The 26,959-nt window shown below is 48.6% G+C and overlaps 1 protein-coding gene across 1 annotated transcript; it reads left to right on the forward strand.

Moving 5' to 3' along the window:
* The first annotated feature begins 46 nt into the window (after positions 1-46).
* ano7 (anoctamin 7) lies at positions 47-23,269 on the forward strand. The gene is made up of 24 exons (XM_023961888.1): positions 47-328; positions 515-618; positions 5,964-6,015; positions 6,498-6,625; positions 6,809-6,916; positions 9,620-9,756; positions 9,840-9,897; positions 11,624-11,734; positions 11,808-11,973; positions 12,052-12,142; positions 12,245-12,341; positions 12,903-13,046; positions 13,118-13,255; positions 14,565-14,663; positions 14,740-14,842; positions 15,034-15,145; positions 15,226-15,280; positions 16,289-16,386; positions 16,931-17,064; positions 17,316-17,521; positions 17,588-17,733; positions 21,387-21,477; positions 21,569-21,688; positions 21,762-23,269. Exons 2-24 carry the CDS (start codon positions 535-537, stop codon positions 21,930-21,932), a joined length of 2,649 nt encoding a protein of 882 aa, XP_023817656.1. The 5' UTR covers positions 47-328; positions 515-534; the 3' UTR covers positions 21,933-23,269.
* The last annotated feature ends 3,690 nt before the right edge of the window (positions 23,270-26,959 follow it).

Consider the following 26,959-nt stretch of genomic DNA (forward strand, 5'->3'; position numbering starts at 1 on the left):
ACCTGGACAATAACAGAGTTTCTTTGTCTAAAGTGGGGTTCAACGGTCAGGTCGCTGGTTCGATTTCCTGCCATCCTGTTCAGAGGAGAATTGGATGTTTTTTTTCTGCAGGTCTGAGGAAGTCGGACCTCCAATCCATGAACTGAGCGATTGTCTCATGTCAGGATGTTTGTGTCTCTGACCAGCAGGTGGCAGCCTCACCTGCATCACATTTCAGTGGGCGGGGGGAGAACCAGTGGGCGGGAACGAAGCCTAAAATTCTGAGCTGCTGCTTCATTCTGTTCACCTGCAGCTCCTGGAGGTCCAGCTTCTCTGCAGCGGCTCACAGGTGAGGAAGAGGAACTTTGTCTGGACTCAGAAACTTTTCAACATTTCTGATCTTTGAGTTTAAAAAATGATTTCAAGTCTGATGAAGAACAGCGGCACTTTCTTACCAACTATTTCACACAGAGAACACATGACCAGAGAGTGTGTGTGTTTGTGTGTGTGTTTGTGTGCGTGTCTTGTTCCACAGAACAAAGTAGATGTGCAAGGATGAGGGAGAAGGAGGACAGAAACACACTTATCGCCATGGAAACGAGTCCTGCTAGCAGCTATGGCAGCATTAGCGGTTTACCTGTAAGTGTGACGTTTGACCAGTTTGTCAAAGTTATTTCTGAAAACACAAGACAGGATCGAAAACAGCCAAGAGCTCAGGAGGATTTCCCATGAGGACTCTCTGCTCCAGCAGCTCTGTGGATGTCTGTCCGACCCCCATCTTTATTCAGAATTGGGTTGTCCTGGTTACATGGAGAGTGAAATACCTGCAGGTCACTCGTTTAATAGTTCTTAGTATATCAGTTGATCTCTGCTGTAGCCACAGGAAGGTCTGTCTTTCAGGATGAAATAAGCTCCCATTCCAAACCCTCTCTTCTGTCTGGTGAGGTGATCTGTTCTCCTAATGGAAGACGGAAAAATCCCAACACCACTAATTAAACTGTGTAAAAGAATGATAGGAAAGTAGGTTCATTCAACAATTCCTCCATGTTTATTATTCTAACAGCTGCATTCTCATATCATAAATAGACAATTTCCTTTCCGAGTTTCTGTCTGTAAATCACTTTCACAGTCCTGTTATAGTGGACACTCAGAAGGAAGGACCTGTGGATTCTTCAGTCTGCTTAGGTGTTTTGGTCACAGTGGTCAGGGGAAGTGATCGGTAGGTGGCGATGTCTTCCTCCACAGCAGCCAGCAGCGAGCCGTTTAGGCTGTCGGAAGGCCACATCTATAGCCGTGGTTCTATGTGCAAAATCTCTTTGATCGGATCAAAGATCGGATTAGAACTGAACTGTGTACATGGGCCATTAAAAACTTGATCCGGTTATAACAGACGTTTACATTCGCCACACTATCCGTCAGGATAGATCATTTGGAAACTCTCTAAAATGCCGGAATAATAAACAGACAGACGTGCAGCATAGAGCGAGATGATCTTCTAAACAGGTTTTTATTACCGTTATGATTATTAGGAAGCGCCTGTTCGCTCATCATTTTATTTTTAATCCGTGTGGTCACTGCTTTTTTGTGGCGGAATGGAGCCGGTAGAAGGGTTAGGGTTAGGCTAACACACGCCAACAACAACATTTAGCCATGGATGAACATTAAATCCATGTGGGAAACGCTGCAGTCTGCATCTTTGCTGCACGTAAACATGTGGGGATAACTTCAGCCTTTTTTCTGTCTGGACACGACTGGGAACCCAAATCCACCTGATTGTTGACACGGTTTCTCAGGACCGAGCGGCATTTCTACTTTGAAAAGCTCACACAGCGCCCCAAAGCCGCTCCTCTGCTCTCAGACACAGTTCTACCGGGAGACCCGGTTCTCCGGTTCTCCTGACTTTGGCTGCTTGCTCGCTCAGAGCGGCGGGACGGACTGCACATCAGAGCGCACTCATAACAAGAACAGAACATAGCCCCCTCCCTGCCTGCAAACACAAAGCTGCTGTGATCAGAGACACGTTAGCTGGCGTGGAGCAGCCGGTCGGTCCTGTTGGCGCTCCAAAGCCTTGGAGCCTACTGATGAGCCACCGTCATCAGTAGGTGATCCCCTACTTCTGCTCAGACGTGTCTTTCACCGTCTTCTGGAAGTGGTTTGAAGGTAGATGGATTTAAAGTTGTACATCTTTTAAGAGTCACATGTGGCTGTGATAACAGGTTTGTTATACAGGCAAACTAGTACTGACCATCAGGGTGCACAGGTATTGAAAAGAACGCATTACTGATATCGACAACGGAAAGATGAGTGGTGTCATGTCCGAAGTTATTTAACAAGGTGTGGGGATCAAGGACACGAGACGCTCTTTGAACAACGTTGGTTGACAGCTTGCAAATCTTGAACCGTTCTCCATCCTACTGATGGACGTTGCTTTTTAACGGGAAAATGCGAGTGTTGCACGGCGAATCTTCACACTGCACTATGACCCCTGCTTCTATTAAGTCTGAAAAGACTATTCTAATACCTTCTTTAGCATCAGGTTTTGATGGGTATTGGCGAACACATGGTCTGAAATGGCCTTTTGGTTTATTGTGAACTCACTGTGCTCCTTTAATGAGACCCACATCGGAGCCCCCTTTAGACCACAAGCTATCAGGTAAATCGTTCAGTTCTTTTTCTTCACTTTCTGTCCAAACCACTTCTGGATCTTGAATGTGTAGGTGCCCCTTTCTGGACACAGTCCAGAAAAGAGCCACATTCCTGGCTTGATGTGAACCCAGTCTTTAGCACAATGACACTGCATTACCACACCGCCCAGTTCTTCCCATGTGGCCATGTGAGGTTTTAACATTGAAACGTCTGGGGAAATTGTCATTCTGAAAAGTTTAGACACTTCAGGACTCAAAAGAGTGACATTGGTATCTGCCTGTCCATCTCCATCTTTATTGTGACTTTTTGTCATAGTAAAGATGATTTTTCAGTATTTTGGCTGGTGGCACTTTTTTTAATTTATCCGTGTACTCTTGATCTGGTCCTGGTTTTGTTTTAACCCACATAGTCACATGTAGGTCTTTTGGTTTCCTGTTTGTTGACCCCCACTGACGCTTTTTCTAACAGATTTTCTGGAACATTATGTGGAGATCAGTAATGGTCCACCTCATCATAACTGTGACACACCATTAGATCTTGAAATTCCCGTGTTCTTTTAACCGCTGACTGGGCATGGCGATTGGGGATTGAGCCTAGTCCCAAGGCTACCATGGCATCTCTGCCCAGCAGATTTGCTGGACATTCAGAGGAATACAACATTCTACAGGAATCTCCCTCTGGATCAATCAGCCCGACGGGTTCAGTCAGGGTACAGGAATTAGGTACAAGAACTCTTTTATTTGATGTTCTAACACATGTACATTGCACACTGTTCTACATGCTCCAGAATCACACAAACATGTCATTGTCTCTGACATGTACCGTCAGTCTGATTTCTGGCCTCTCTGTTGTTACAGAAAAGGTTTCCTGCAGGTTTGATTCAGTTTCTTCTAGATCATCTTTTTGTTTGTCACCCTTTTTTCTCTCATCCTCCTGTTCCACGGCCTTTCCCTGGTCTAGTCATGCTGACACGCTGTTGCTTTTGTTGACAATCTTGGGTAAATCGTCCACGCTTGCCACACCTCCAACATGCGTCGTCACTTCTGTCTGCACTTCTTTCTGCACTCGTGTAACCACCAGAACCACGTCCTCTGCTTCTTCCTCTGAAATCACTACGAACGCTTCCGCTCGTCCGCCTTGAACAATACATCACATGCACTCACCATCATTGCTTTCACATTTTCTTCTGACTGCAAACCTTTGAGTAGAATTCACATACTCCTGTAATCCTGCAGCGGGAAACCGGATCAGGTTTTCCTCAACCCATTGCCTGATAGGTGTTCTGGAATTCTGATGTACTGCGTTCTTTACTGTTGCTTGTACACGCCACTCTCTTCCTGATCTTCAGCCAAACCACTATGACTTTAAACACTCCTTCCATACTCTGTTCATGTCATCCTCAATGGTTCATTATCTTTCTGCTTTGTTCTGGTACTTTCAATGTAATTGGGTCTTCTCCTGTCCCTCTGTACTACTCTTTCACCTAATTCTCGCACACGGTTAGTTAGTGTCATGGTTTGAGTTTGTTGTCTTGTTTTTAGGTCTTGTTTTGTCTTGTTTGGTTCTGTTTCCTGTTTTATTTTGAAAGTTCTCCTGTCTTGTCTTGTTTCTTGAGTTTTACTTCCTTTGGTCCCCATCTGCCCTGATCGTGTTCACCTGTGTCTTGTCTGCCCTGTCTGTATATAAGTCTTGTCTCTGCCTTCCTCCTGTGCTGGTCCATTAACTTCTGGTCGTGTGTTTTACGTCATTCCTGTCTAGCGTCCTCGTTTCATGTCCCTCGCCATGCCACAGTGAGTTTTTGTTTTGTGTTTGTCATCCTTCTCTGCAGCGCCTTTTGTTTGTTGGACATTAAACCCTCTAGTCCTGAACCCGTTGGCCTCCCGTCTCTGCGTCTGGGTCCTACCGGCTCTCGAGCCAGCCCCCACACATGACAGTTAGTTCATTAGCCTCATGTGGTAGTGGGCGGTTGTTACCACCCATGGGGTTCCAATTTCCCTCAAAATGACCCCAAACTTTTCCCATTGTGGGCATGCAGGCCCGCTGCAGCTCCTGTCCATTCGGGTGATGTGTGTCCCTAACGGCTTCCTGTACAAACTGCTCTGCATCCTGTGCATAAGAAGTAACTGCTTCCACAGGCTTTTTAAAATCCTCCTGGTTTCATGTTCTATAACCAACATGGTGGGATTATGACCATCACCATGTGGGTTGGGAAGATATTCCCTCTAACACACACATACACTCACTATTTTTTAAACAAATGTGTCCCGCTCACGCCCTGAACTGGCATTAAGTCTTTTTCACTTAGCTCACGCCCCACAGTTCTTTAGAGTCCTCTACCTTGTGACCTCTCATTCTCTCCACGCATTTCACTGTGGTGCAAATCGGCCAAATGGTACTCACCACTCCTGCTCTGCTCCTCGGAGTCCCCTCAACTGTCGGGGTCCCAGTCGGTGAGAGGAAACTCGCCCCGTAAAGGGTGTCAAGCGGTTGCTTACTGAAGCGCACCGGGCGTGGCCATAGTCTTCACGAGGTCCTGACCCCGATTGGACCTCCGCTCAGTTTGGAATCCGGCTCAGAAGGACGTATTTGTCAAGGTTGTTTCTGAAAACACAAGACTGGATCACAAAACAGACACAAGAGCCCAGTATGATGTCCCGCGAGGACTGACACTTTTTGATAATCCTCATTTTTATGATTTTTTTTCTTTAGTTCAAATTATTCAAGTTATAAACCGACCATTAAGGTGTCTCATTATGAGTAGGTGGAGCCTGCCATAGAAACGGTGACTCAGACCGCCTCTGACCAATCACTGCTTAGTGATGCCGTCTGGCTCCAGCATGGCGACTGAATCCACTTCATTTGGTTGGAGCTGGAATAAACCATTTTCTATGGGCGGAGGGTTTCCACACACACTCAGTCCAGTTCTCTAATACCGTTGATGGTTCCAAGTCTGAGATGTTTCTTTGGTGTTTATGGAAACAGGAAGAGAAGGTCTGCTGCATCCTGTCCAGGGAATTTTCAGAGTAACATCTAGATGAGAGGGCAGTCTTTGGACTTTCTGAACGGGTTCATGAAGAGCCATGTTTGGACCATGCAGCAGATCCAGACGTTCTCTTTTATTTTGAAGAGACTGTGTTTGTGGCGGGAAGTCACAGCCTCCACCTTCAGGGTTCTTTGGTTCCCACAACAGGAAAAGGACTCTGAGGCGGTCCTCATCTGCCATCCTTACCAACAATGAGGGCGGGAAGTCTGTGAGCAGAGCGGAGAGCAGGGCAGCGATGAGTGATGAGTCGGCATTCGTGTTTAATCAAGAGCTGAATCTTTCTTTCCTTTCCCAGAATGCACCAGTGTGTGACAGGAACGTCTTCAGCGACAAAGTGACCCGAGTTGGTGAGACCTGGTTTTTGGTGCATGGGTTTAGTTCTGGTGTTAGTTCTGTTCTTCTTTCTGTTCCTCATCAATCTGGTTCTCTTACTCTGATTTTCATCACCGTGTTCTTCATCATCGTGTTCTTCATCACAATGTTCTTCATCCAAATGTTCTTCATCACCATGTTCTTCATCACCATGTTCTTCATCATAATGTTCTTCATCATGAAGAATTTGTTGTTGTTGTAATTGTTGATAGAGGGACCTGTGACGGATAGTTCACTTGTCCAGGTGTTGCAGGGTCACCTGCAGCCCAGCGGGGGAGGACACTTCCTGTTTGCTCCATGAAAGACCTCTCAGTTTTTCTAAACTTACAAACATTTGAAGAAAACTTTATTAATACTTGCACAACAAACACTTCTCACACTGACGGATTTCACTTCCTACATCACCGTTGGGGGGGTTCAGGTGTGAACAGGTGTGCCCTCTCCTGTTTCTGGTCAGACTTTGTGTTGGTGTGGGAGGAGCCTCACTGCTCTAATGAGGACAGCTCAGCGGCTGACCCCACCCACGTGCAGTGGAGGGAGGAGTTTTTGAGAAGGCTGGAGGGTGTTGGACTTCTGCAGGAGAAGGTGAGCAAAACAAACCGACTTCCCCTCTTTCTGAGACGGACAGCTGAACACCTGAAAGTCTGAGTTTGCAGAAGGTTTCTTGTCTAGAAATGTTTCCTTCCAGTCCTGAGCTGTTCCTGTTCTGCATTATCTTAAACTGGACCACTCCAGTAGAACACAGCATGACGGTTCTACTGTCCACAGACGGAGGTCCCCCAGATGAAGAAGAGGGTCTGCTTTGTCCTCCTCAGCGCTCCATGGGACGTCCTCTGCTTCTACGCCGAGGAGATCAGTCTCAGAGTTCCTCTGCAGGTAATCCCGGGTCCTCTGCTGCCGTCCCATTGATGACGGCGTCCTCACACGGATGTCTCTTCACATGGATGCGTCTTCACACGGACCCGTCTGTGTGAGGACATGTCCTCACACGGACGTGTCCTCACACGGACGTGTCCTCACACGGACGTGTCCTCACAGGGACGTGTCCTCACAGGGACGTGTCCTCACAGGGACGTGTCCTCACAGGGACGTGTCCTCACACGGACGTGTCCTCACACGGACGTGTCCTTACAGGGACGTGTTCTCACAGGGACGTGTCCTCTTATGGACGTGTCCTCAAACGAACGTGTCTTCACACAGGGACGTGTCCTCACAAAGACATGTCCTCACACGGACGTGTCCTCACAGGGACATGTCCTCACAAAGACGTGTCCTTCAACGAACATGTCTTCACACAAACGTGTCCTCACACGGACGTGTCCTCACATGGACGTGTCCTCACATGGACGTGTCCTCACACGGACGTGTCCTCACATGGACGTGTCCTCACATGGACGTGTCCTAAAATGGGCATGTCCTCACACGGATGTGTCCTCACACGGATGTGTCCTCACAGAGACGTGTCCTCACAGAGACGTGTCCTCACAGAGACGTGTCCTCACAGGGACGTGTCCTCACATGGACGTGTCCTCACAGAGACGTGTCCTCACAGAGACGTGTCCTCACATGGACGTGTCCTCACATGGACGTGTCCTCACATGGACGTGTCCTCACATGGACGTGTCCTAAAATGGGCATGTCCTCACACGGATGTGTCCTCACACGGATGTGTCCTCACAGAGACGTGTCCTCACAGAGACGTGTCCTCACAGGGACGTGTCCTCACAGGGACGTGTCCTCTTATGGACGTGTCCTCTTATGGACGTGTCCTCTTATGGACGTGTCCTCTTATGGACGTGTCCTTACAGGGACGTGTCCTTACAGGGACGTGTCCTGACAAAGACGTGTCCTCACACGGACGTGTCCTCACACGGACGTGTCCTCACACGGACGTGTCCTCACAAAGACGTGTCCTCACAAAGACGTGTCCTCCAATGAACATGTCCTCACACAGACATGTCCTCACACGGACATGTCCTCACACGGACGTGTCCTCACAGGGACATGTCCTCACAAAGACGTGTCCTTCAACGAACATGTCTTCACACAAACGTGTCCTTACACGGACGTGTCCTCACACGGACGTGTCCTCACACGGACGTGTCCTCACACGGACGTGTCCTCACATGGACGTGTCCTCACATGGACGTGTCCTAAAATGGGCATGTCCTCACACGGATGTGTCCTCACACGGATGTGTCCTCACACGGATGTGTCCTCACAGAGACGTGTCCTCACAGAGACGTGTCCTCACAGGGACGTGTCCTCTTATGGACGTGTCCTCTTATGGACGTGTCCTCTTATGGACGTGTCCTCTTATGGACGTGTCCTTACAGGGACGTGTCCTTACAGGGACGTGTTCTCACAGGGACGTGTCCTGACAAAGACGTGTCCTCACACGGACGTGTCCTCACACGGACGTGTCCTCACAAAGACGTGTCCTCCAATGAACATGTCCTCACACAGACGTGTCCTCACACAGACATGTCCTCACACGGACATGTCATTCACATGGACGTGTCCTCACACGGACGTGTCCTTACAGGGACGTGTTCTCACAGGGACGTGTCCTCTTATGGACGTGTCCTCAAACGACCGTGTCCTCACACAGGGACGTGTCCTCACAAAGACATGTCCTCACACGGACGTGTCCTCACACGGACGTGTCCTCACATGGACGTGTCCTCACACAGACGTGTCCTCACACAGACGTGTCCTTACAGGGACGTGTTCTCACAGGGACGTGTCCTCTTATGGACGTGTCCTCACACATACGTGTCCTCACAGGGACGTGTCCTCACAAAGACATGTCCTCACACGGACGTATCCTCACATGGACGTGTCCTCACACAGGCATGTCCTCACACGGATGTGTCCTCACAGAGACGTGTTCTCACAGGGACGTGTTTTCACAGGGACGTGTCCTCTTATGGACGTGTCCTCACACGAACGTGTCCTCACACAGACGTGTCCTCACACGAACGTGTCCTCACACAGACGTGTCCTCACACGGACGTGTCCTCACAAAGACGTGTCCTCACACGGACGTGTCCTCACAGGGACATGTCCTCACAAAGACGTGTCCTTCAACGAACATGTCTTCACACAAACGTGTCCTTACACGGACGTGTCCTCACACGGACGTGTCCTCACATGGACGTGTCCTCACATGGACGTGTCCTCACATGGACGTGTCCTCACATGGACGTGTCCTCACACAGACGTGTCCTTACAGGGACGTGTCCTCTTATGGACGTGTCCTCTTATGGATGTGTCCTCACAGGGACGTGTCCTCACAAGGACGTGTCCTCACAAAGACATGTCCTCACACGGACGTGTCCTCACATGGATGTGTCCTCACAAAGAAATGTCCTCACACGGATGTGTCCTCACAGGTACGTGTCCTCATAAAGACATGTCCTCACACGGACGTGTCCTCACACGGACGTGTCCTCGCAGGGACGTGTCCCCACAGGGACGTGTCCTCACACAGACATGTCCTCACACGGACATGTCCTCAGACAGACTATCCTCACAGGGACGTGTCCTCACACGCATGTGGCCACATTGTCCACACAGGTGGTCAGCACTTCAGACGTGAACTGGTCTCAGAAGATCCTGTCCAGGCTGTCCCTGCCAAACCCCCTGGTCCAGGATGTGCCCAACCCCCCGCCGGACTTCTACACCTGCCAATTCAGGACCAATAAACTGCAGAGGTGCTCCCCCCCTTCCCTGTCCTCCTCCCTCTTCTATGAGAGGATTGACTCTGTCATATTCAACCACTGTTGTCTGTCTGCAGGTTTTTGGGGAGCGAAAACCAAGAAACCTTTTTCAAGACCACCCAGAGACACCAGGTGGTGAGTTCAGGTGCTTTTCTTTTTGTCCACCAGCATCATGGACAGAGTCCAGCTACCCGAGAAGCCGACAGGGATTCAGCGAGTTCTGAAGATGGGTGGGCGGAGCTTCATGCTGATCCATGTAGCGGAGACCTTCAGTAAGCGAATAACAAAACCAAGGAATCAGCTGGAATCTCCAAGCTTCTCTGGTTAACGGCGTCGGTTTGGTCAGGAGAACCGATACTTTCCTGCAGGAGAACCTGCGGCTTCACTAAGGTTCTTTCATATCTTTTGGATCCGGGCATCACTGAAATTCTGAGCACAAGTCTTTCGGCTGCTCCCTTTAGGGGGCGCCACAGCAGACCGTCTTCCTGTCCTCTGCATCCTCCTCACTGTTCCTCCTCTCAGCGAGTCCAAACATCTCCAGACTGGGTGTTCAGGTTCAAGTCTCTGGAAGCTCCAGGACGGTCCGGGCCCTGTTTCTGGATCAGGGGTGTTGGTTGGGGGTTCATTTCTTTAAAGGTGTGGAGCGGTAAACCAAGATGGCAGGTTTGATTCTGGCTCTGCCCACCTCAGTGTGTTATTGAGCAAGGCAGCGCAGCCTCCATTGGTCCTGGTCAGGTCCTAGCATAATACCCCCGTCACTGTCAGTGGGACTGTCCCTGTGAACTTCAGGAAAGGTGGAGAGGTTCTGTAGAAGTCCAGAACAATTTCTGTGTACAGACGGGGGTGGAGCAGGTTCCACCCAACCAGGATTCAGTTTCCCTGGTTCCTTCAGGAGAAAATATCTGAAATGTGAAATCTTCTCTGAAAAAGGACTGCAGATCGTTCACTTGATCTAGAAGACATGAATGAAGTTTGGTCTCCTGGAATAATTCAGCTGAAAGCTCCTACCGGTCTGACACCGTTTACCGGTTTTACCGGATGAGCCGGCGTCTTTGGATCCGCCAGTGACCCGAGCTTAAAGGTTCAGCAGAACTCTGCAGATGGCCGGTTCCTTCATGTCTTCAATCAGCGGTCCAAACAAACTTGACTATGGTTGTCCAAAAACCACTGCCAACACGTTAGGACCTCAAGGACCCACTGGAGATCAGGGATTTTCTGCATACTTCAGTGATCCACTGATGGGACATTTTTGGTAACTTTTCAAACAAAGAGAAGTTTAAAAACCAAAAGAAAGAACAGATCAGTCTGTGGTCTGCTTTATTTTCTTGTTACGTTAGGGCGAGAGGAAAGAACCTGAGCAAAACTTTGCAGGCGTTTCATCAACGTTCTGGTAGGCACAGCTTTCCACCTCTGCAGCCCTGGGAGATCCGGGATGTGTCCGTCAGCAGGCGGATGCTGCAGAAGCCGACGCCCCTTCCTCAAACAATCTGTGCAAACATGCAAAGATGTCAGTGCAGATAAACGCTGCTCAGCTAAACAAACAGCAGCTCCTCTGATGGAAACTCAGTCCGGTTCCATGCTGTCCTCAGGAGAACTCTGAAGTCTGTTCTCCTTCATTTTCAGAACCAAACTGCAGTACCTCTCTCCACCTGTAGGTGTCACAATGACATGTGTCACGTGACTCTGATCATGTGATAGACTGACAGCAGACAGTAACCTCACACAGAACCAGAGGAACCTAGAGAGATTGTGGGCTGGCCATAGAACTCATTCTGAGGCAGGAGTCCGCCTCCTGAGGAACCCGTTTCAGATCAATCGGGTCCAGACAAAGCGGGATGAAGTGTCTCTTGTGTTCCAACAGCTGTATGAGATCCTGGCCAGGACCCCGTACGGTTCTGTGCGGAAGGGGGAGGTGGGGATCGACCGGCTGGTGAACGAAGGGGTCTTCACCGCTGCGTACCCACTGCATGAGGTGAGACCTGAACCCTGATCAGAAACCAGAGGCTTTCCTCTCAGGTCCAGGATCTGTTAACCTCCGTGTGCAGGGTGATTTCCAACTACCCACCCCCCCAGTGGACCCCCAGTCGTTGGGGCTGAGGCAGATCCTTTATGCCTACTGGGCTCGGTGGTCCTGCTGGAGACGATACCAACCTCTAGACCACATCAGAGAGTACTTTGGGGAGAAAGTTGCTCTGTACTTTGCGTGGATCGGTAAGTACGGGTGACCGCCTGCTTCCCAACACCCCCTGCAGCCTCTCAGGTTGCTATGGTAACTGTGTTTGCCCACAGGCGTCTACACTGGCTGGCTGTTACTTTCTGCTCTGGTTGGGACTGTGATATTCTTGATGGGATTTTGGATCATGGCTGTCGATGTTCCAGCGTGAGTACAGAACTTCAGAAGATCTCAGTCCTCATGGAGATCCTTTCAGTGAAGCGGACAGTCCTCAATCAGGACTCGGTAATGATGCTGATGTTTCCACAGGAAGGAGGTGTGCGACAGCGGAAACACCTTCATCATGTGTCCCATCTGCAACATCTGCTCCTACTGGAACTATTCCAACATCTGTCACACCTACAAGGTACCAACCAGTGCTCCAGCCAGGACACCAGGCCGATGGTTTCCTCACGCCATTAGCATCAGGCATTAGCTTTGTGATGCTAGCTGAAGCACTTTGTTTTAGGGGAATCCCAACAGCAGCTCTGTAGGTGGAACTGGACTGGTTCTGGTCGGGTTGGAAGCCTTGAAAGCAGTTTTCAAAAGTCTGATGAGTATTCAGAGCCCAGATTCACAGGTCCGGGTCGCTGTGGTCCTGGTTCAGATGACACCCCCCCCACCCACTGATAAGTCGAGGGGGGGTATGTCATCTGATCTGGCAGGGGGGGGTGTAAAGGAGTGTGAGGGTAAAGGAGGAGTTAGCAGATTGTCAGAATCTTTTGTGTTTGTGAACGCTGAGTCCAGGTTCTCTTTTGGGTCCCTGTAGATCCTTTCAAGCAAAGGTCAAGGGGGGCGGTCGTCTCACACACAGCTTCCAGCTCCTCCAGGGGGGAAGGTTGTGGAGGATGTGTAGGGGAATGTGTTTGATGTGAAGAGAGCGGCTCTGACCGTCGGCTCTGTGAGGTTACCGTTGCTGTTCCTGCAGGCGGGTCTGCTGTTCGACAACGCAGGGACAGTCTTTCTCAGCGTCTTCATGTCTCTGTGGGCTGTCACCTTCCTGGAGTACTGGAAGAGGACTTCCTCTGCTCTGTCCCACCGCTGGGACTGTTCGGACTTCCAGGACATCGCGGTGAGACCCCGTCTGACCCGCCCACCACCTGAAAACCATCAGAGCTTAAACTGGCCCTCCATCTTCGTCAGGAGCGTCCTCGTCCAGAGTTTACCGCCATGGCGCCAATGACCACAAGGAACCCGATAACTGGAGCAGAAGAGCCGTACTTTCCTGAGAAGAAGAGGCTCAACAGAACCCTGACAGGCTGCATGGTCATCGTCCTCATGGTGAGTCTTCTGATCCAACAGAACATGGTCTACCTGCAAAGCTCTGATCAGCTCTTCAGGGATTCCTGATGCACTGGAACCAATATTTCTGACCCAAACAGGGTTCTTTTTAGGGAGATTCTTTTTCTCTAAAACTGTGGGGGGGTTTCAAGACCAATGGGGGGTTGTTCTACGAAGGAGGGACTCAGGGTAAAGCTTGATCATTTTATGTATTTATTTGGAGTAATTTGGCTTCTGGTCGCGGCGTTTCAGCTCATAGACGTTGTTTGAAAAGGGCTCCTCCATCAGCTCCTCCACTCTCCACTCCTCCTGGTGGAGCTCCGTAGTGTGGACCAGATGAGACGTTCCTTCAAACTTCACCTCCACAGCTACAGAATGACAGTAGATAAGGAGAAGAGGGCGGAAGGCTCCCTCACCAACAGGTGATCGCTTCAGAGCTAGATGGAAGAGCTTTCCAGTCTGATCCGGATGACCGGCGAACAGACTAACCTTGCCGAAGACGCCAACTTTCATATGGATGGTTACATCATTACAGGCAGAGACAGTCAAAATGCAGAGGTTGGTTGGGGGCGGAGTTTGCATGGGCATAAAGCAGGCCTTCTTATTCCCGGTCCTGGAGATCTACCACCCTGACTGTCTGCACCTGGTCCAGGTAATCAGCAGCAGGCGGTTCAGGGAGATCTGGAAAACAGGAACCAGGAATGAGCAGGCCTGCTGTAGGCAGGAATTCCACCTTAAGGGAAACGGAAAGCTGCAAATGTTATGAACTAATGACTTTCAGACCCAGTTTCCTCCCACAGAATTTACACAAAGAACCCTCATCTTGATGTGTCCCCCTCCCCCCAGACTTGAACCTAGATCTAGAGAGCACAAGAGAGAGTCACAGCAGGGCCAGTCAGCGTTCCCAGTGGGCGTTTTCGACTGATGTGATATTTCCACACACCGTTCTAGTCTGAAACCAGTTTACTGCAACAAGGGGTCAGAACAAACTGGATCTTGGTTCCAGATACATTACTAGAACAGACATCTAAACACCACGTCCATCACTTGGACTATCAGGCAGATATTGACCAGAACAGTGACTGGTAAAGATCTGGACATGCTCTCAGACCGCCACACCTCCCACATCATGATTAATGAAACATAAACACGGAACCATCTACTCTAATGACTAAGAGTGGGTCACTAAGAACCCGAAAGAGCATGAAGATGAGGTTTCTCCAGAGAGGAGGTTCATGACTCCATGAGGCAGCGGCAGGAAGTGGGTCTTCATCACGGTCAGAGCAGCTGATCTCCTCCATGTGTGCAGGTGTCTGTGGTGCTGATGTTCCTCATCGCCATCATTCTCTACCGCACCATCCTCAGCATCATCATCCACAGGTCCAACAACAGCTTCTTCAGCGTCTCTGTGAGTACATGCCTGACAGGAAGAGCGGCCCGGTTCATTCTGCAGCGTCACGTCTCCTTCGTCTTCTGCCTTTCAGGCTGGGAGGATTGCCAGTCTATCCGGATCAGTGTTGAACCTCCTTCTGATTCTCCTGTTGTCCAGAGTTTACACCTCCCTGGCCCACCTCCTTACCCGCTGGGGTGAGTTACCCTCTATTCACCCGCAGACGATGGAGGCAGAAAGTCCTTTATTTGTTCTGATGGTTTCCTCTGGTGCTCACTGAAAAGGTCCAGCAGTCACACCGGATCTTTGATGTTCTGGAAGGTTCTGTGTGTGAGTCTGGACTATACTTGGTCCTCCTGAACCTCATGTCTTGTCCTCCTCCTATCAGAGATGCATCGCACTCAGAGCAAATATGAAGACATGTTCATCCTCAAGGTCTTTGTCTTCCAGTTTGTTAACTTCTACTCCTCTCCAGTTTACATTGCTTTCTTCAAAGGCAGGTAAGAGCCAATCAATGTACACAACGTCTTGTCACATGACCCGTGAACCCACAGACTGAGGCCATGTCTTTGTGTTGCAGGTTTGTTGGTTACCCCGGAAACTATAAGTCTCTGTTTGGAGTTCGCAACGAAGACGTAAGTGTCTCTGTGTTTGACATGAAGACATGAGTGTCTCTGTGTTTGACATGAAGACATGAGTGTCTCTGTGTTTGACATAAAGACATGAGTGTCTCTGTGTTTGACATGTGTGTCTGCTGGTGTCGTATTTTGAAGGTTCTCGTTCATGAAGGTCGAAGGTTTCTGATGATTTTGTCAATGGATCAGGATCCAGTTTTGGTCCAACAGGGTCTTACGTATGACTTTGTCTCTGAAACAGAGATGAATCCAATGTCTATGAGTTTGTTTATGGTACAGTCCACCGCAGCGCCATCATGTTCGCGTACTTCCTGTCTTGATTCCTCCGCAGTCAGGAATGTTTGAAAGCAGCAGGATAATGAATCTCTTTGATGCTGAACACTGACACGCGTGTTTGGGGGGAATAATGTGACGGCAGGTCGACCAGAGTTTCTGAGCCCATGCTGCACACAGAGGTGAACCCAACCCTGTCTGGCTGGTACCGCTCGGCCTCCCACACAGGTGCAGGCTCCTTCCTACCCACTGAGGTGGCGCTCCACGTCCCAGTGGATGGATGACCGCTCAAATGACACGGCATTGGCTCTTTAGGGTCCTTTGAGAAGGGCATTCCACCTCGTCTCTTTGGGACGTGCTCGTCTAGGTTCTGTGGGATTTGGGGCTGGCTCCAGAAAGGACCCAGGTGACGTCAGGCCAAGTGATTTAGCGGACCTGACCTTCAATTGTTCTATGAGTGTCATTCCAACTGATTGGTCTGATTGTCACCTGGCTTTAAATGTCTGCCATGGGGACCCAGACAGCTGAGCTCCTTTGGCTCCAGTCATCCAACATGGAAGCCACTGAGGAGTCGCTCCCTCCTGATCCCAGCCCCCGGTGGTCTTTGGAGAAACGGCAACATTTGGTTCTTCTTTGTTTTTCAAATGCAGGAACGGAAGGTTGAAGGTTTGAGACCGACAGAAAGTACAGATAAAAGTGTAGCTAAAGGTTCTCTGCGTTCTGCGGCTGTTTCAGTGCGGAGCAGGAGGATGTCTGATGGAGCTGGCTCAGGAGATGCTGGTCATCATGGTGGGAAAACAGCTGATCAACAACGTCCAGGAGTTCATCTCCCCGTGAGGCCCATCGCCACACACAGACACACGGAGTTTGACACCCGGCTGAATCTGCTGACTCAGCGTTACATTCAAAGAGCTTCGTCTGCGGTCCTGATGATCCGGATCGAGTGTTTTCAGCCAATCAGAAACTGATCCAAAGAGTGTTTGACGACCTGCACACTTCCAGAGGATCAACTGATACAAACTCAGAGGAGTCAATGATCCTTTTCATGAGGTTTTATTATAATGTCAGAGATACCATAAACATGATGATATCTGTTGTGGAGAAATCTTCAACGGTAGTTTTTTATGAAACTGGTTCAAATCGTTGCGTCTGTCAGTCACAGCGTTCCCTAACCCTGCTGACGAGGAGCCGATCAGAGGAACATGGAGAACATTCAGGACCAGGGTTGGGGAACGCAGCTCCGTCAGCACCTTCAGCCTCTCAGGATAAAACCTTAAACCGAGCTACAGAATCAGTCAAAGGAGTAATCAGATTACTGATGAACACACTGATCAGAGGATGAAGAAAACTGAACCTGCAGGACTCTTTATTTGGCAGGAAGGTGATGTCGTGGTGGCAGAGGATGAAGATGAGTCCTCAGGTGAAGAAGAAGGGGGAGGAGCTTTCCCCGTGGGAGGCAGACTACCAGCTGCTGGTCTGTGAGGGCCTCTTCGGGGAATACCTGGAGATGGGTGAGTCGTGCAGCTTCTTCTCCTGAAGGGGCAGACACCTGTCTCACTGGACGCTGGTCTGACCTCTGAGCTCTACGGATGTTTAGGGTTCATAGTTCTGCAGGAACCTGAAGAAATCCCCTTTTGTGGTTGAGTCAGATCTTGGAAAAGGTTCTCACTCCTTTGCAGAACAGACGTTAGGACGTGAACATCTGACTGACAGCGCCCCCTGCTGGTGTCAGCTCCCCTCTGACCGTCTTTGCCCTCCTCAGTGCTGCAGTTTGGCTTCGTCACCATCTTCGTGGCGGCGTGTCCTCTGGCTCCTCTCTGCGCTCTCATCAATAACTGGCTGGAGATTCGCTTGGACGCTCAGAAGTTTGTGACTGAATATCGCCGCCCGGTGGTGGAACGAGCTCAGGACATCGGCATCTGGTTTCCCATCCTGCAGTTCATCACACACACGGCGGTCCTCAGCAACGTGAGTTGTGTGGTCCTGATCCGGAGCAGGTCTGTCTGTTTGTGCGCTTTAACCTCCTGTCTGCAGGCCTTCCTCATCGCCTTCACCTCCTCTTTTGTGCCGCGGTTGTACTTCCGCTACACCAAAGACAGCTCACTCAGTGGCTACACCAACTTCACTCTGGCCACATCGCCACACAGCTTCAACCAGCAGCACCTGAACACATCATGCAGGTACACACTCTACAGGGGCGGTGGTGGGAATGAATGATGGACGGATGATGGATGGATGAATGGATAAATGATGGATGATGGATGGATGGATGATTGGATGTTGGATGGATGGATGGATGGATGGATGGATAAATGAGGGATGGATGATGGATGGATGGATGATGGATGGATGATGGATGGATGATGGATGGATGGATGGATGATGGATGATGGATGATGGATGGATGATTGGATGTTGGATGGATGGATGGATGGATGGATGGATAAATGAGGGATGGATGATGGATGGATGGATGATGGATGGATGATGGATGGATGATGGATGGATGGATGGATGATGGATGATGGATGATGGATGGATGATTGGATGTTAGATGGATGGATGGATGGTGGATGGATGATGGATGGATGATGGATGGATGAATGGATAAATGATGGATGGATGATGGATGATGGATGGATGGATGGATGATGGATGGATGATGGATGGATGAATGGATAAATGATGGATGGATGATGGATGATGGATGATTGGATGGATGGATGATGGATGGATGATGGATGATGGATGGATGGATGATGGATGGATGAATGGATGGATGATGGATGGATGAATGGATAAATGATGGATGGATGATGGATGATTGGATGGATGGATGGATGGATAAATGATGGATGATGGATGGATGGATGATTGGATGTTGGATGGATGGATGGATGGATGGATGGATGGATAAATGAGGGATGGATGATGGATGGATGGATGATGGATGGATGGATGATGGATGATGGATGGATGATTGGATGTTAGATGGATGGATGGATGGTGGATGGATGATGGATGGATGATGGATGGATGAATGGATAAATGATGGATGGATGATGGATGATGGATGGATGGATGGATGATGGATGGATGATGGATGGATGAATGGATAAATGATGGATGGATGATGGATGATGGATGATTGGATGGATGGATGATGGATGGATGATGGATGATGGATGATTGGATGGATGGATGATGGATGGATGAATGGATAAATGATGGATGGATGATGGATGATGGATGGATGGATAAATGAGGGATGGATGGATGGATGATGGATGGATGATGGATGGATGGATGGATGGATGAATGGATAAATGATGGATGATGGATGGATGGATGATGGATGATGGATGGATGGATGGATGGATGATTGGATGTTGGATGGATGGATGGATGGATGGATGGATGGATAAATGAGGGATGGATGGATGGATGATGGATGGATGATGGATGGATGATGGATGATGGATGATGGATGGATGATTGGATGTTAGATGGATGGATGGATGGATGGATAAATGAGGGATGGATGATGGATGGATGGATGGATGATGGATGGATGATGGATGGATGATGGATGGATGAATGGATAAATGATGGATGGATGATGGATGATGGATGGATGGATGGATGATGGATGGATGATGGATGGATGAATGGATAAATGATGGATGGATGATGGATGATGGATGATTGGATGGATGGATGGATGGATAAATGAGGGATGGATGGATGGATGATGGATGGATGATGGATGGATGGATGGATGGATGATTGGATGTTGGATGGATGGATGGATGGATGGATAAATGAGGGATGGATGATGGATGGATGGATGATGGATGGATGATGGATGGATATATGGATGGATGAATGGATAAATGAGGGATGGATGGATGGATGATGGATGGATATATGGATGGATGGATGATGGATGGATGGAGGGATGGATAAATGATGGATGGATGATGGATTGATGATGGATGGATGGATGGATAAATGAGCGATGGATGATGGATGGATGGATGGATGGATGATTGATGGATGATGGACGGATGATGGATTGATGATGGACGGATGATGGACGGATGATGGATTGATGATGGACGGATGATGGATTGATGATGGATGGATGAATGGATAAATGAGGGATGGATGATGGATTGATGATGGGTGGATGGATGGATAAATGAGCGATGGATGATGGATGGATGGATGGATGATTGATGGATGATGGACGGATGATGGATTGATGATGGACGGATGAATGGATAAATGAGCGATGGATGATGGATGGATGGATGGATGATGGATGGATGATGGATATTTGGATGGATGATGGATGGATGATGGATGGATGGATGGATGGATGGATGGATGATGGATGGATGGAGGGATGGATAAATGATGGATGGATGATGGATGGATGGATAAATGAGGGATGGATGATGGGTGGATAAATGAGGGATGGATGATGGATGGATGGATGGATAAATGAGGGATGGATGATGGATGGATGGATGGATGATGGATGGATGGATCTATGGATAAATGAGGGATGGATGATGGATGGATGGATGGATAAATGAGGGATGGATGGATGATGGATGGATAAATGAAGTGGATGATGGATGGATGGATGGATAAATGAGGGATGGATGATGGATGGATGGATGGATAAATGAGGGATGGATGATGGATGGATGGATGGATGGATGGATGGATAAATGAGGGATGGATGATGGATGGATGGATGAATGGATGATTGATGATTGATGGATGATGGATGGATGGATGGATGATGGATGGATGATGGGTGGATAAATGAGGGATGGATGGATGATGGATGATTGATGATTGATGGATGGATGATGGATGGATGGATGGATGATGGATGGATGATGGGTGGATAAATGAGGGATGGATGGATGATGGATGGATAAATGAGGTGGATGATGGATGGATGGATGGATGAATGGATGAATGGATAAATGAGGGATGGATGATGGATGGATGATGGATGGATGATGGATGGATGGATGGATGGATGGATGGATGATGGATGGATGGATGGATGGATGGATGGATGGATGGATGGATGATGGATGGATGGATGGATGGATGGATGGATAAATGAGGGATGGATGATGGATGGATGGATGATGGATGGATGGATAAATGAGGGATGGATGGATGATGGATGGATAAATGAGGTGGATGATGGATGGATGGATGGATGGATGAATGGATGAATGGATAAATGAGGGATGGATGATGGATGGATGGATGGATAAATGAGGGATGGATGAATGGATAAATGAGGGATGGATGGATGATGGATGGATGGATGATGGATGGATGGATGGATGATGGATGGATGGATGATGGATGGATGGATAAATGAGGGATGGATGATGGATGGATGGATGGATGATGGATGGATGGATGGATGAATGGATGAATGGATAAATGAGAGATGGATGATGGATGGATGGATGGATGGATGGATGGATGATGGATGGATGGATGGATGGATGATGGATGGATGGATGGATGAATGGATGAATGGATAAATGAGAGATGGATGATGGATGGATGATGGATGGATGGATGATGGATGGATGAATGGATGATTGATGATTGATGGATGGATGATTGATGATTGATGATTGATGGATGGATGATGGATGGATGGATGATGGATGGATGATGGGTGGATAAATGAGGGATGGATGGATGATGGATGGATGGATGGATGGATGGATGGATGGATGGATGGATGGATGAAAATGACCCGTACTGCTGCTGTCCTCCTCTGCAGGTATCGGGGCTTCAGGGACGTGAAAGGGGACTTCTTGCCGGAGTACTTCCACCTGCTGGCCATTCGCCTGGGCTTCATCATCATTTTCGAGGTCAGTCTGTTCTTGGTCATGTGAATGTGTTTCAGATCTGGTAAAACTTCTCCGTTAAGGTTCTGGTGGCCTGATCATCTCCTTCTCCCAGCATGTGGTCTTCTTCGTCGGTTCCCTGATTGACATGATGGTTCCAGACATTCCTGAGGAGGTGGAGATGAAGATGAAGAGGGAGCACTACATGGCTAAGGAGGCTCTGGCTGAGAACCAGGTGCGTCTGCTCTTTGAGGACTTCTTCTTTGGTTCTGGTTGGGGTCACTTCAGTGTTTGCTCTGTGTTTGCAGTCTTTGGGGAAGATCAAGATTCCAGGTCAGCAGATTGATGTTTTGACAGATGTGCTGCAAAGCTGTGGATCCAGGTTCTCCTCTCCCCAGAGTGACTGTCCTCCTCTGGATCAAAGGGAGGTTCCAAAGAACCAGAACCAAAGCGCAGCTACTGAGAAGAAAGACATCTAACATGGTTTCTCCTCCTGAGTGAGACTCGGACTAAACCGAGAGTGGATCCACTATAGAAGAACTCGAGGAACGTTGGACCTTTATAGCTCAGAAACTACTGGACCTCAGGAGAAACCTTTAGATAAAGTCTGCAAAATACCAAACTTCCTAAGCCTTCTTCATGAGACCTGCTGCAGCATCACAGATTCTTCCTCTCTTCAGTGGATCTACAGGACGTCAGCCATCAAGTTGAACAAAAATATTCCTCAAAACGTCCCAAGGTTCACCTGAAGGTCTCTGAACTGTTCTCCTCCAAGACCTGCAGACCTGCTGAATGCCTGATCCAGAGATGGAGGAGTCTGCTTTATGAACATGGAGGTCTTCAGTTTTCTGAACGGGACAGAATTCCAATGATCGGTCCATGACATCCGCCTCCAAAGGACCGTGAAACCTCGACCTTCAGCCGGGTCAACCCAGTAATCAGAACCAGAAGTACAAGCCCCAAACCAGCTGCAAGGTTTAATGACCAAAGAGAAGGTGGACAGGTATCCCATCTGGCCCGATCCAAATCAATTCATTTCCGTTTTATTTCTATAGCCCAATGTTACAACAACAGTCGTCTCAATGGGCTTCATACCGGTATGAGAACATAAAGTCATGGAGTTCAAAAGGTAATGGCCAAACTAAGCTAAACTGGCATCTCTGCCCTTAGACCCTCCTCTGTGAGGAATAACTCCTAAAAAAACAGATTCCAGGAAAAAAACGAGGAAACCTCAGGGGTGCCCACATGAAGGAGGGATCCTCCCCCAGGACGGACAGGCGATTTACCAGAACTTTTAGAGAAGAATTAACTTATCTAACCCTACAACTACAGATATAAAGTCCAGCAGACGAGCTTCATCCAGATGGAACTGGGGGACGGCTGGGGGTGCCAGACGAGCCTGAGGGGGGGTCCACAGCCAACTGTAGGAGCAGAGAGGAGGTCCACGGTCAGGGAGTTGAGGCTATTTAATCTGAGAGGCTGGTTGTTCCGTTGAGGGGCGTCTTTCTTCGATGATGTTACGTTCATTGGCTCAAACCCTCCAAAGTGCCCATTGAGAAAGTCCTCTTCCTCCTCAGGAAGGGTCTGTGGAGCTGCTTAGTGTCTTTGAACAGTGTAAACAAAGTAACTCTACAATGTGCTTTGAACAAATAAAGTCTGCAACAGTCATGTGTGAGTGTATGTGTGAAATTGTCATTTTTCCATCGCACCTTCATGTCAATCAAATATATGATCTCTTTCTACTTCTACACTGAAATATTTTAAACATATGAAAGTATTAAATAATGTCTGAATTAATAAAGAACCACGGATGATTCTTCAGTCTCTGAGCGGAGTTATTTGAACCCTTGTACTATTCTATGACCCCCCCCCCCCCCCTTCCATTGAGGTGTTCTCCCTACCATGACAAAGGTGGATAAAGGTGGAAAGATTTCATGTAATCCATGGACACCAGTGAAGATCACAAATCATTGAAGAAAAAAGGTTCAGAGCTCTGTCTAGTGGGTCTAGATGACCCAACTCCCAACGGTAAAGTGCCTAGGATAGAACAAGGGTTAACAGGGAAACTAGAACTTAAAATGTCCTCTGGGTGTCAGTTTAGAGTTGTTATCAGGGGGCTATTCCAGGAAGCATGTTTAAACTCCCCTGACTTTAAGCCTGAACTCTGGCTGAAATCCTCCTGAACTTGCTTACTCTGGGTATGTCGGTTCCAACAGACCGGATATGAGTTAGTGTAATTACGTTCCACTTGGTAACCCTGGGTTAATGCACGTGCACAGCAGGTACATAAAGACATTCTCAATGGATCGACGATTTCTGGAGTCACCATGGAAACGCGTGGAGAAAAAAAGAGAGCGCTATACTTCAGTGAGACGGAGTCTGAGATTAATGACGGCGTATGAAGATTATACGTCCATCAATAAAGTAATACGGCTGCATCATCAGCAAAAGAAAGAGTTTCTGCTTGGAGAAAAAGAACAGACAAAGTAAACACACGAGTTTCTGATCTAATTTCTATTTTCCTTGTGATGTATATATATTTATATTTATATATATATATATGCGAGCTACCCAAGCTACCCAACCGGCTGGGTAGCTCGGTTGGTAAGGTGCAGGACTGTCATGCAGGAAACCCGGGTTCGATTCCCAGGGTGGAACGAACAATTAATGGGGGCAATTACCATAACAATGGAAATGGGGCAATTACCATAACCAAGACGGGCAATTACATCACCCAGTGAGGGTCCTTGGGCAAGACCCTTAACGCAAATGCCTACCTCACAACATGAGAGGCAATGAACCACATGCATGTAATGCCGGCTCAGACGTCGCCCGGCCAAACAAGGTCTGCGTCAGGTGCTCTGGTTCCCCAGCACCCTGATGGAAAGTGGGCTACTGGAACAAGACGGAAATGGACTAAATGTGAGAACAAGGTTCAGTTAGCATGCTACTACTCAAGTAATCCCACCCAGAGGGGTTACATGCAGAAAATGAGGAATGAATGGATGCTTCGAAACCCACAATCAAAGCTAACTGCCAAACAACTGGTAGCTCAGTGCTCTAACATCCACAAACGGAAACTCCTATCACAACTTGAGATTGAAGCGATACAATACAATGCCACGGGAGAGCCAGTACAACAGGTCAGAGAGGAGGTTATGCCACACTCCCACCCTGAGATTGGGTACACAGCCCCAACAACCACAATTACGCTGAGCGAGGCAGCAACTGACCTGAAAGACAAGATCATGTCTACAATGAACACTAGGCAACCCCGACACCAACTACAACGGTTAAGTGACGTACCTGAAAGTCTAATGGAAACTGTGAATGAAGCATTGAGGGCAATTCCTACCACAACCATCACAGAAACCAATGAACTGGTTTACACTTCAGCAGCAGTGATCCTTGAGATGCTTGGCTACAAGAGCAACCATGGAAGAAAACAGTACCCACCATGGAAGCAACGGTTAGAGGCCAAAATCAAGGCAACTCAGAAGGATGTGAGTAAGCTGACAGAGGCTCAAAGAGGTACAATGAGAAAGCAAGTACGTAAGAGATACAGCCAGATGCCCATACCTGAAGCACTGGAAACTGCCAAATAAAGGCTCCTAGCCTTGAGCAGCCGCCTAAAGAGGTACACAAGAGACAATGAAGCCAGACGGATAAACAGGCTGTTCGCAACTCAACCTGCGAAAGTGTACGCTCAGTGGCAGGGTCAAAACAGCCGAGCAGACCCACCAAGGCTAGAAACTAAACAGTACTGGAAAAGTATATGGGAGAACGAGACAGCACATAACAGCAATGCCCAGTGGCTGGTCTCTCTGAGAAAAGAACATAGAAACCTCCCTGAACAGAATCCAGTAACCATCACAGTGGCAGACATCCAAGAAAGAGTCTCAGGTATGAAGAACTGGACAGCACCGGGCCCTGACATGATACATGCCTACTGGCTAAAGAAGCTTACCGCACTCCATGAGCGCCTGGCAGCACAAATGAACCAGCTGCTAAGAGATGGGACTCACCCCGAATGGCTAACGGAGGGGCGAACGATCCTGATCCAGAAGGATCCCTCAAAGGGTGCAGTCCCATCCAACTACCGGCCAATAACCTGTCTGTCCACAACATGGAAGCTGATGTCAGGCATCATTGCAACCAAGATAAATAGGCACATGGATCAATTCATGAGTAACACACAGAAGGGCATTGGTAGAGACTCCAGAGGAGCCAAACACCAACTCCTGGTCGACAGAACAGTCGCTCAAGACTGCAAGTCACGACACACCAACCTCTGCACAGCCTGGATTGATTACAAGAAGGCCTATGACTCAATGCCACACACATGGATCACTGAATGCTTGGAGCTGTACAACATCAACAGGACTCTAAGAGCCTTCATAGGAAACTTAATGAAGCTATGGAAAACCACCCTTGAAGCCAATGGGAAGCCACTTGCACAAGTGTCCATCAAATGTGGGATATACCAAGGTGATGCTCTGTCCCCACTGCTGTTCTGCATAGGTCTCAACCCCCTCAGTCAAATAATCACCAAGACTGGCTATGGATACCGACTCAGAAATGGGGCCAACATCAGTGACTTCCTCTACATGGATGACATCAAGCTATATGCTAAGAGCGAGCGTGACATTGACTCCCTGATCCACACCACCAGGATCTACAGTACTGACATTGGGATGTCATTCGGGCTCAAGAAATGCAGCCGGATAGTGACAAAGAGAGGCAAGGTAGTCCACACAGGAGGGGTCTCACTCCCAGAAGGAACAATAGCAGACATCGAGGACAGTTACAAGTACCTTGGAATTCCACAGGCAAATGGCAACCTGGAGCAGGCAACAAGGAAAGCTGCAACAGCTAAATACCTCCAACGAGTAAGGCAAGTCCTGAGAAGCCAGCTCAATGGCAAAAATAAGACCCGGGCAATAAACAGCTACGCACTGCCAGTTATCGGATACCCGGCAGGAATAATAAGATGGCCAAAGGAAGAGATACAGACCACGGATGTTAAGACACGAAAGCTCCTTACCATGCATGGAGGGTTCCATCCTAAATCCAGCACACTGAGACTGTATGCTAGCCGCAAGGAAGGAGGCCGAGGACTAGTGAGCGTAGAAGCCACTATCCAGGATGAAACATCCAAGATCCATGAGTACATCAAGCTCAAGGCCCCAACTGACAGTGTGCTCAGTGAATGTCTCAGGCAATGGAGAGCAGAGGATACAGTGCTGGAGGACAGATCCTCATGGGAGGACAAACCCAAAATGGGAAACACCTCCGAAGGTGGTAGAGAATGAGAGGGCAAAGATCCTGTGGGACTTCCAGATCCAGACTGATAGGATGGTAATGGAGAACCAACCAGACATTGTAGTGGTGGATAAAGAACAGAGGAAAGCCGTTGTGGTGGATGTGGCACAAGCGATGGGAACATCAGGAAGAAGGAACATATGAAACTGGAGAAATACCAGGGACTCAGAGAAGAACTGGAGAA

The sequence above is a fragment of the Oryzias latipes genome, chromosome 13 (genome assembly GCF_002234675.1).
Source record: "Oryzias latipes chromosome 13, ASM223467v1".
NCBI lineage: Eukaryota > Metazoa > Chordata > Actinopteri > Beloniformes > Adrianichthyidae > Oryzias > Oryzias latipes.

What these genes read in the sequence shown, in the direction of transcription:
- ano7 (XM_023961888.1), top strand. Translation starts at nt 535, where the DNA reads ATGAGGGAGAAGGAGGACAGAAACACACTTATCGCCATGGAAACGAGT. An exon ending in TTGGACTTCTGCAGGAGAAG is followed by an intron (nt 6,626 to 6,808) that starts GTGAGCAAAACA and finishes TACTGTCCACAG; the next exon opens with ACGGAGGTCCCCCAGATGAA. An exon ending in GTCTCAGAGTTCCTCTGCAG is followed by an intron (nt 6,917 to 9,619) that starts GTAATCCCGGGT and finishes TTGTCCACACAG; the next exon opens with GTGGTCAGCACTTCAGACGT.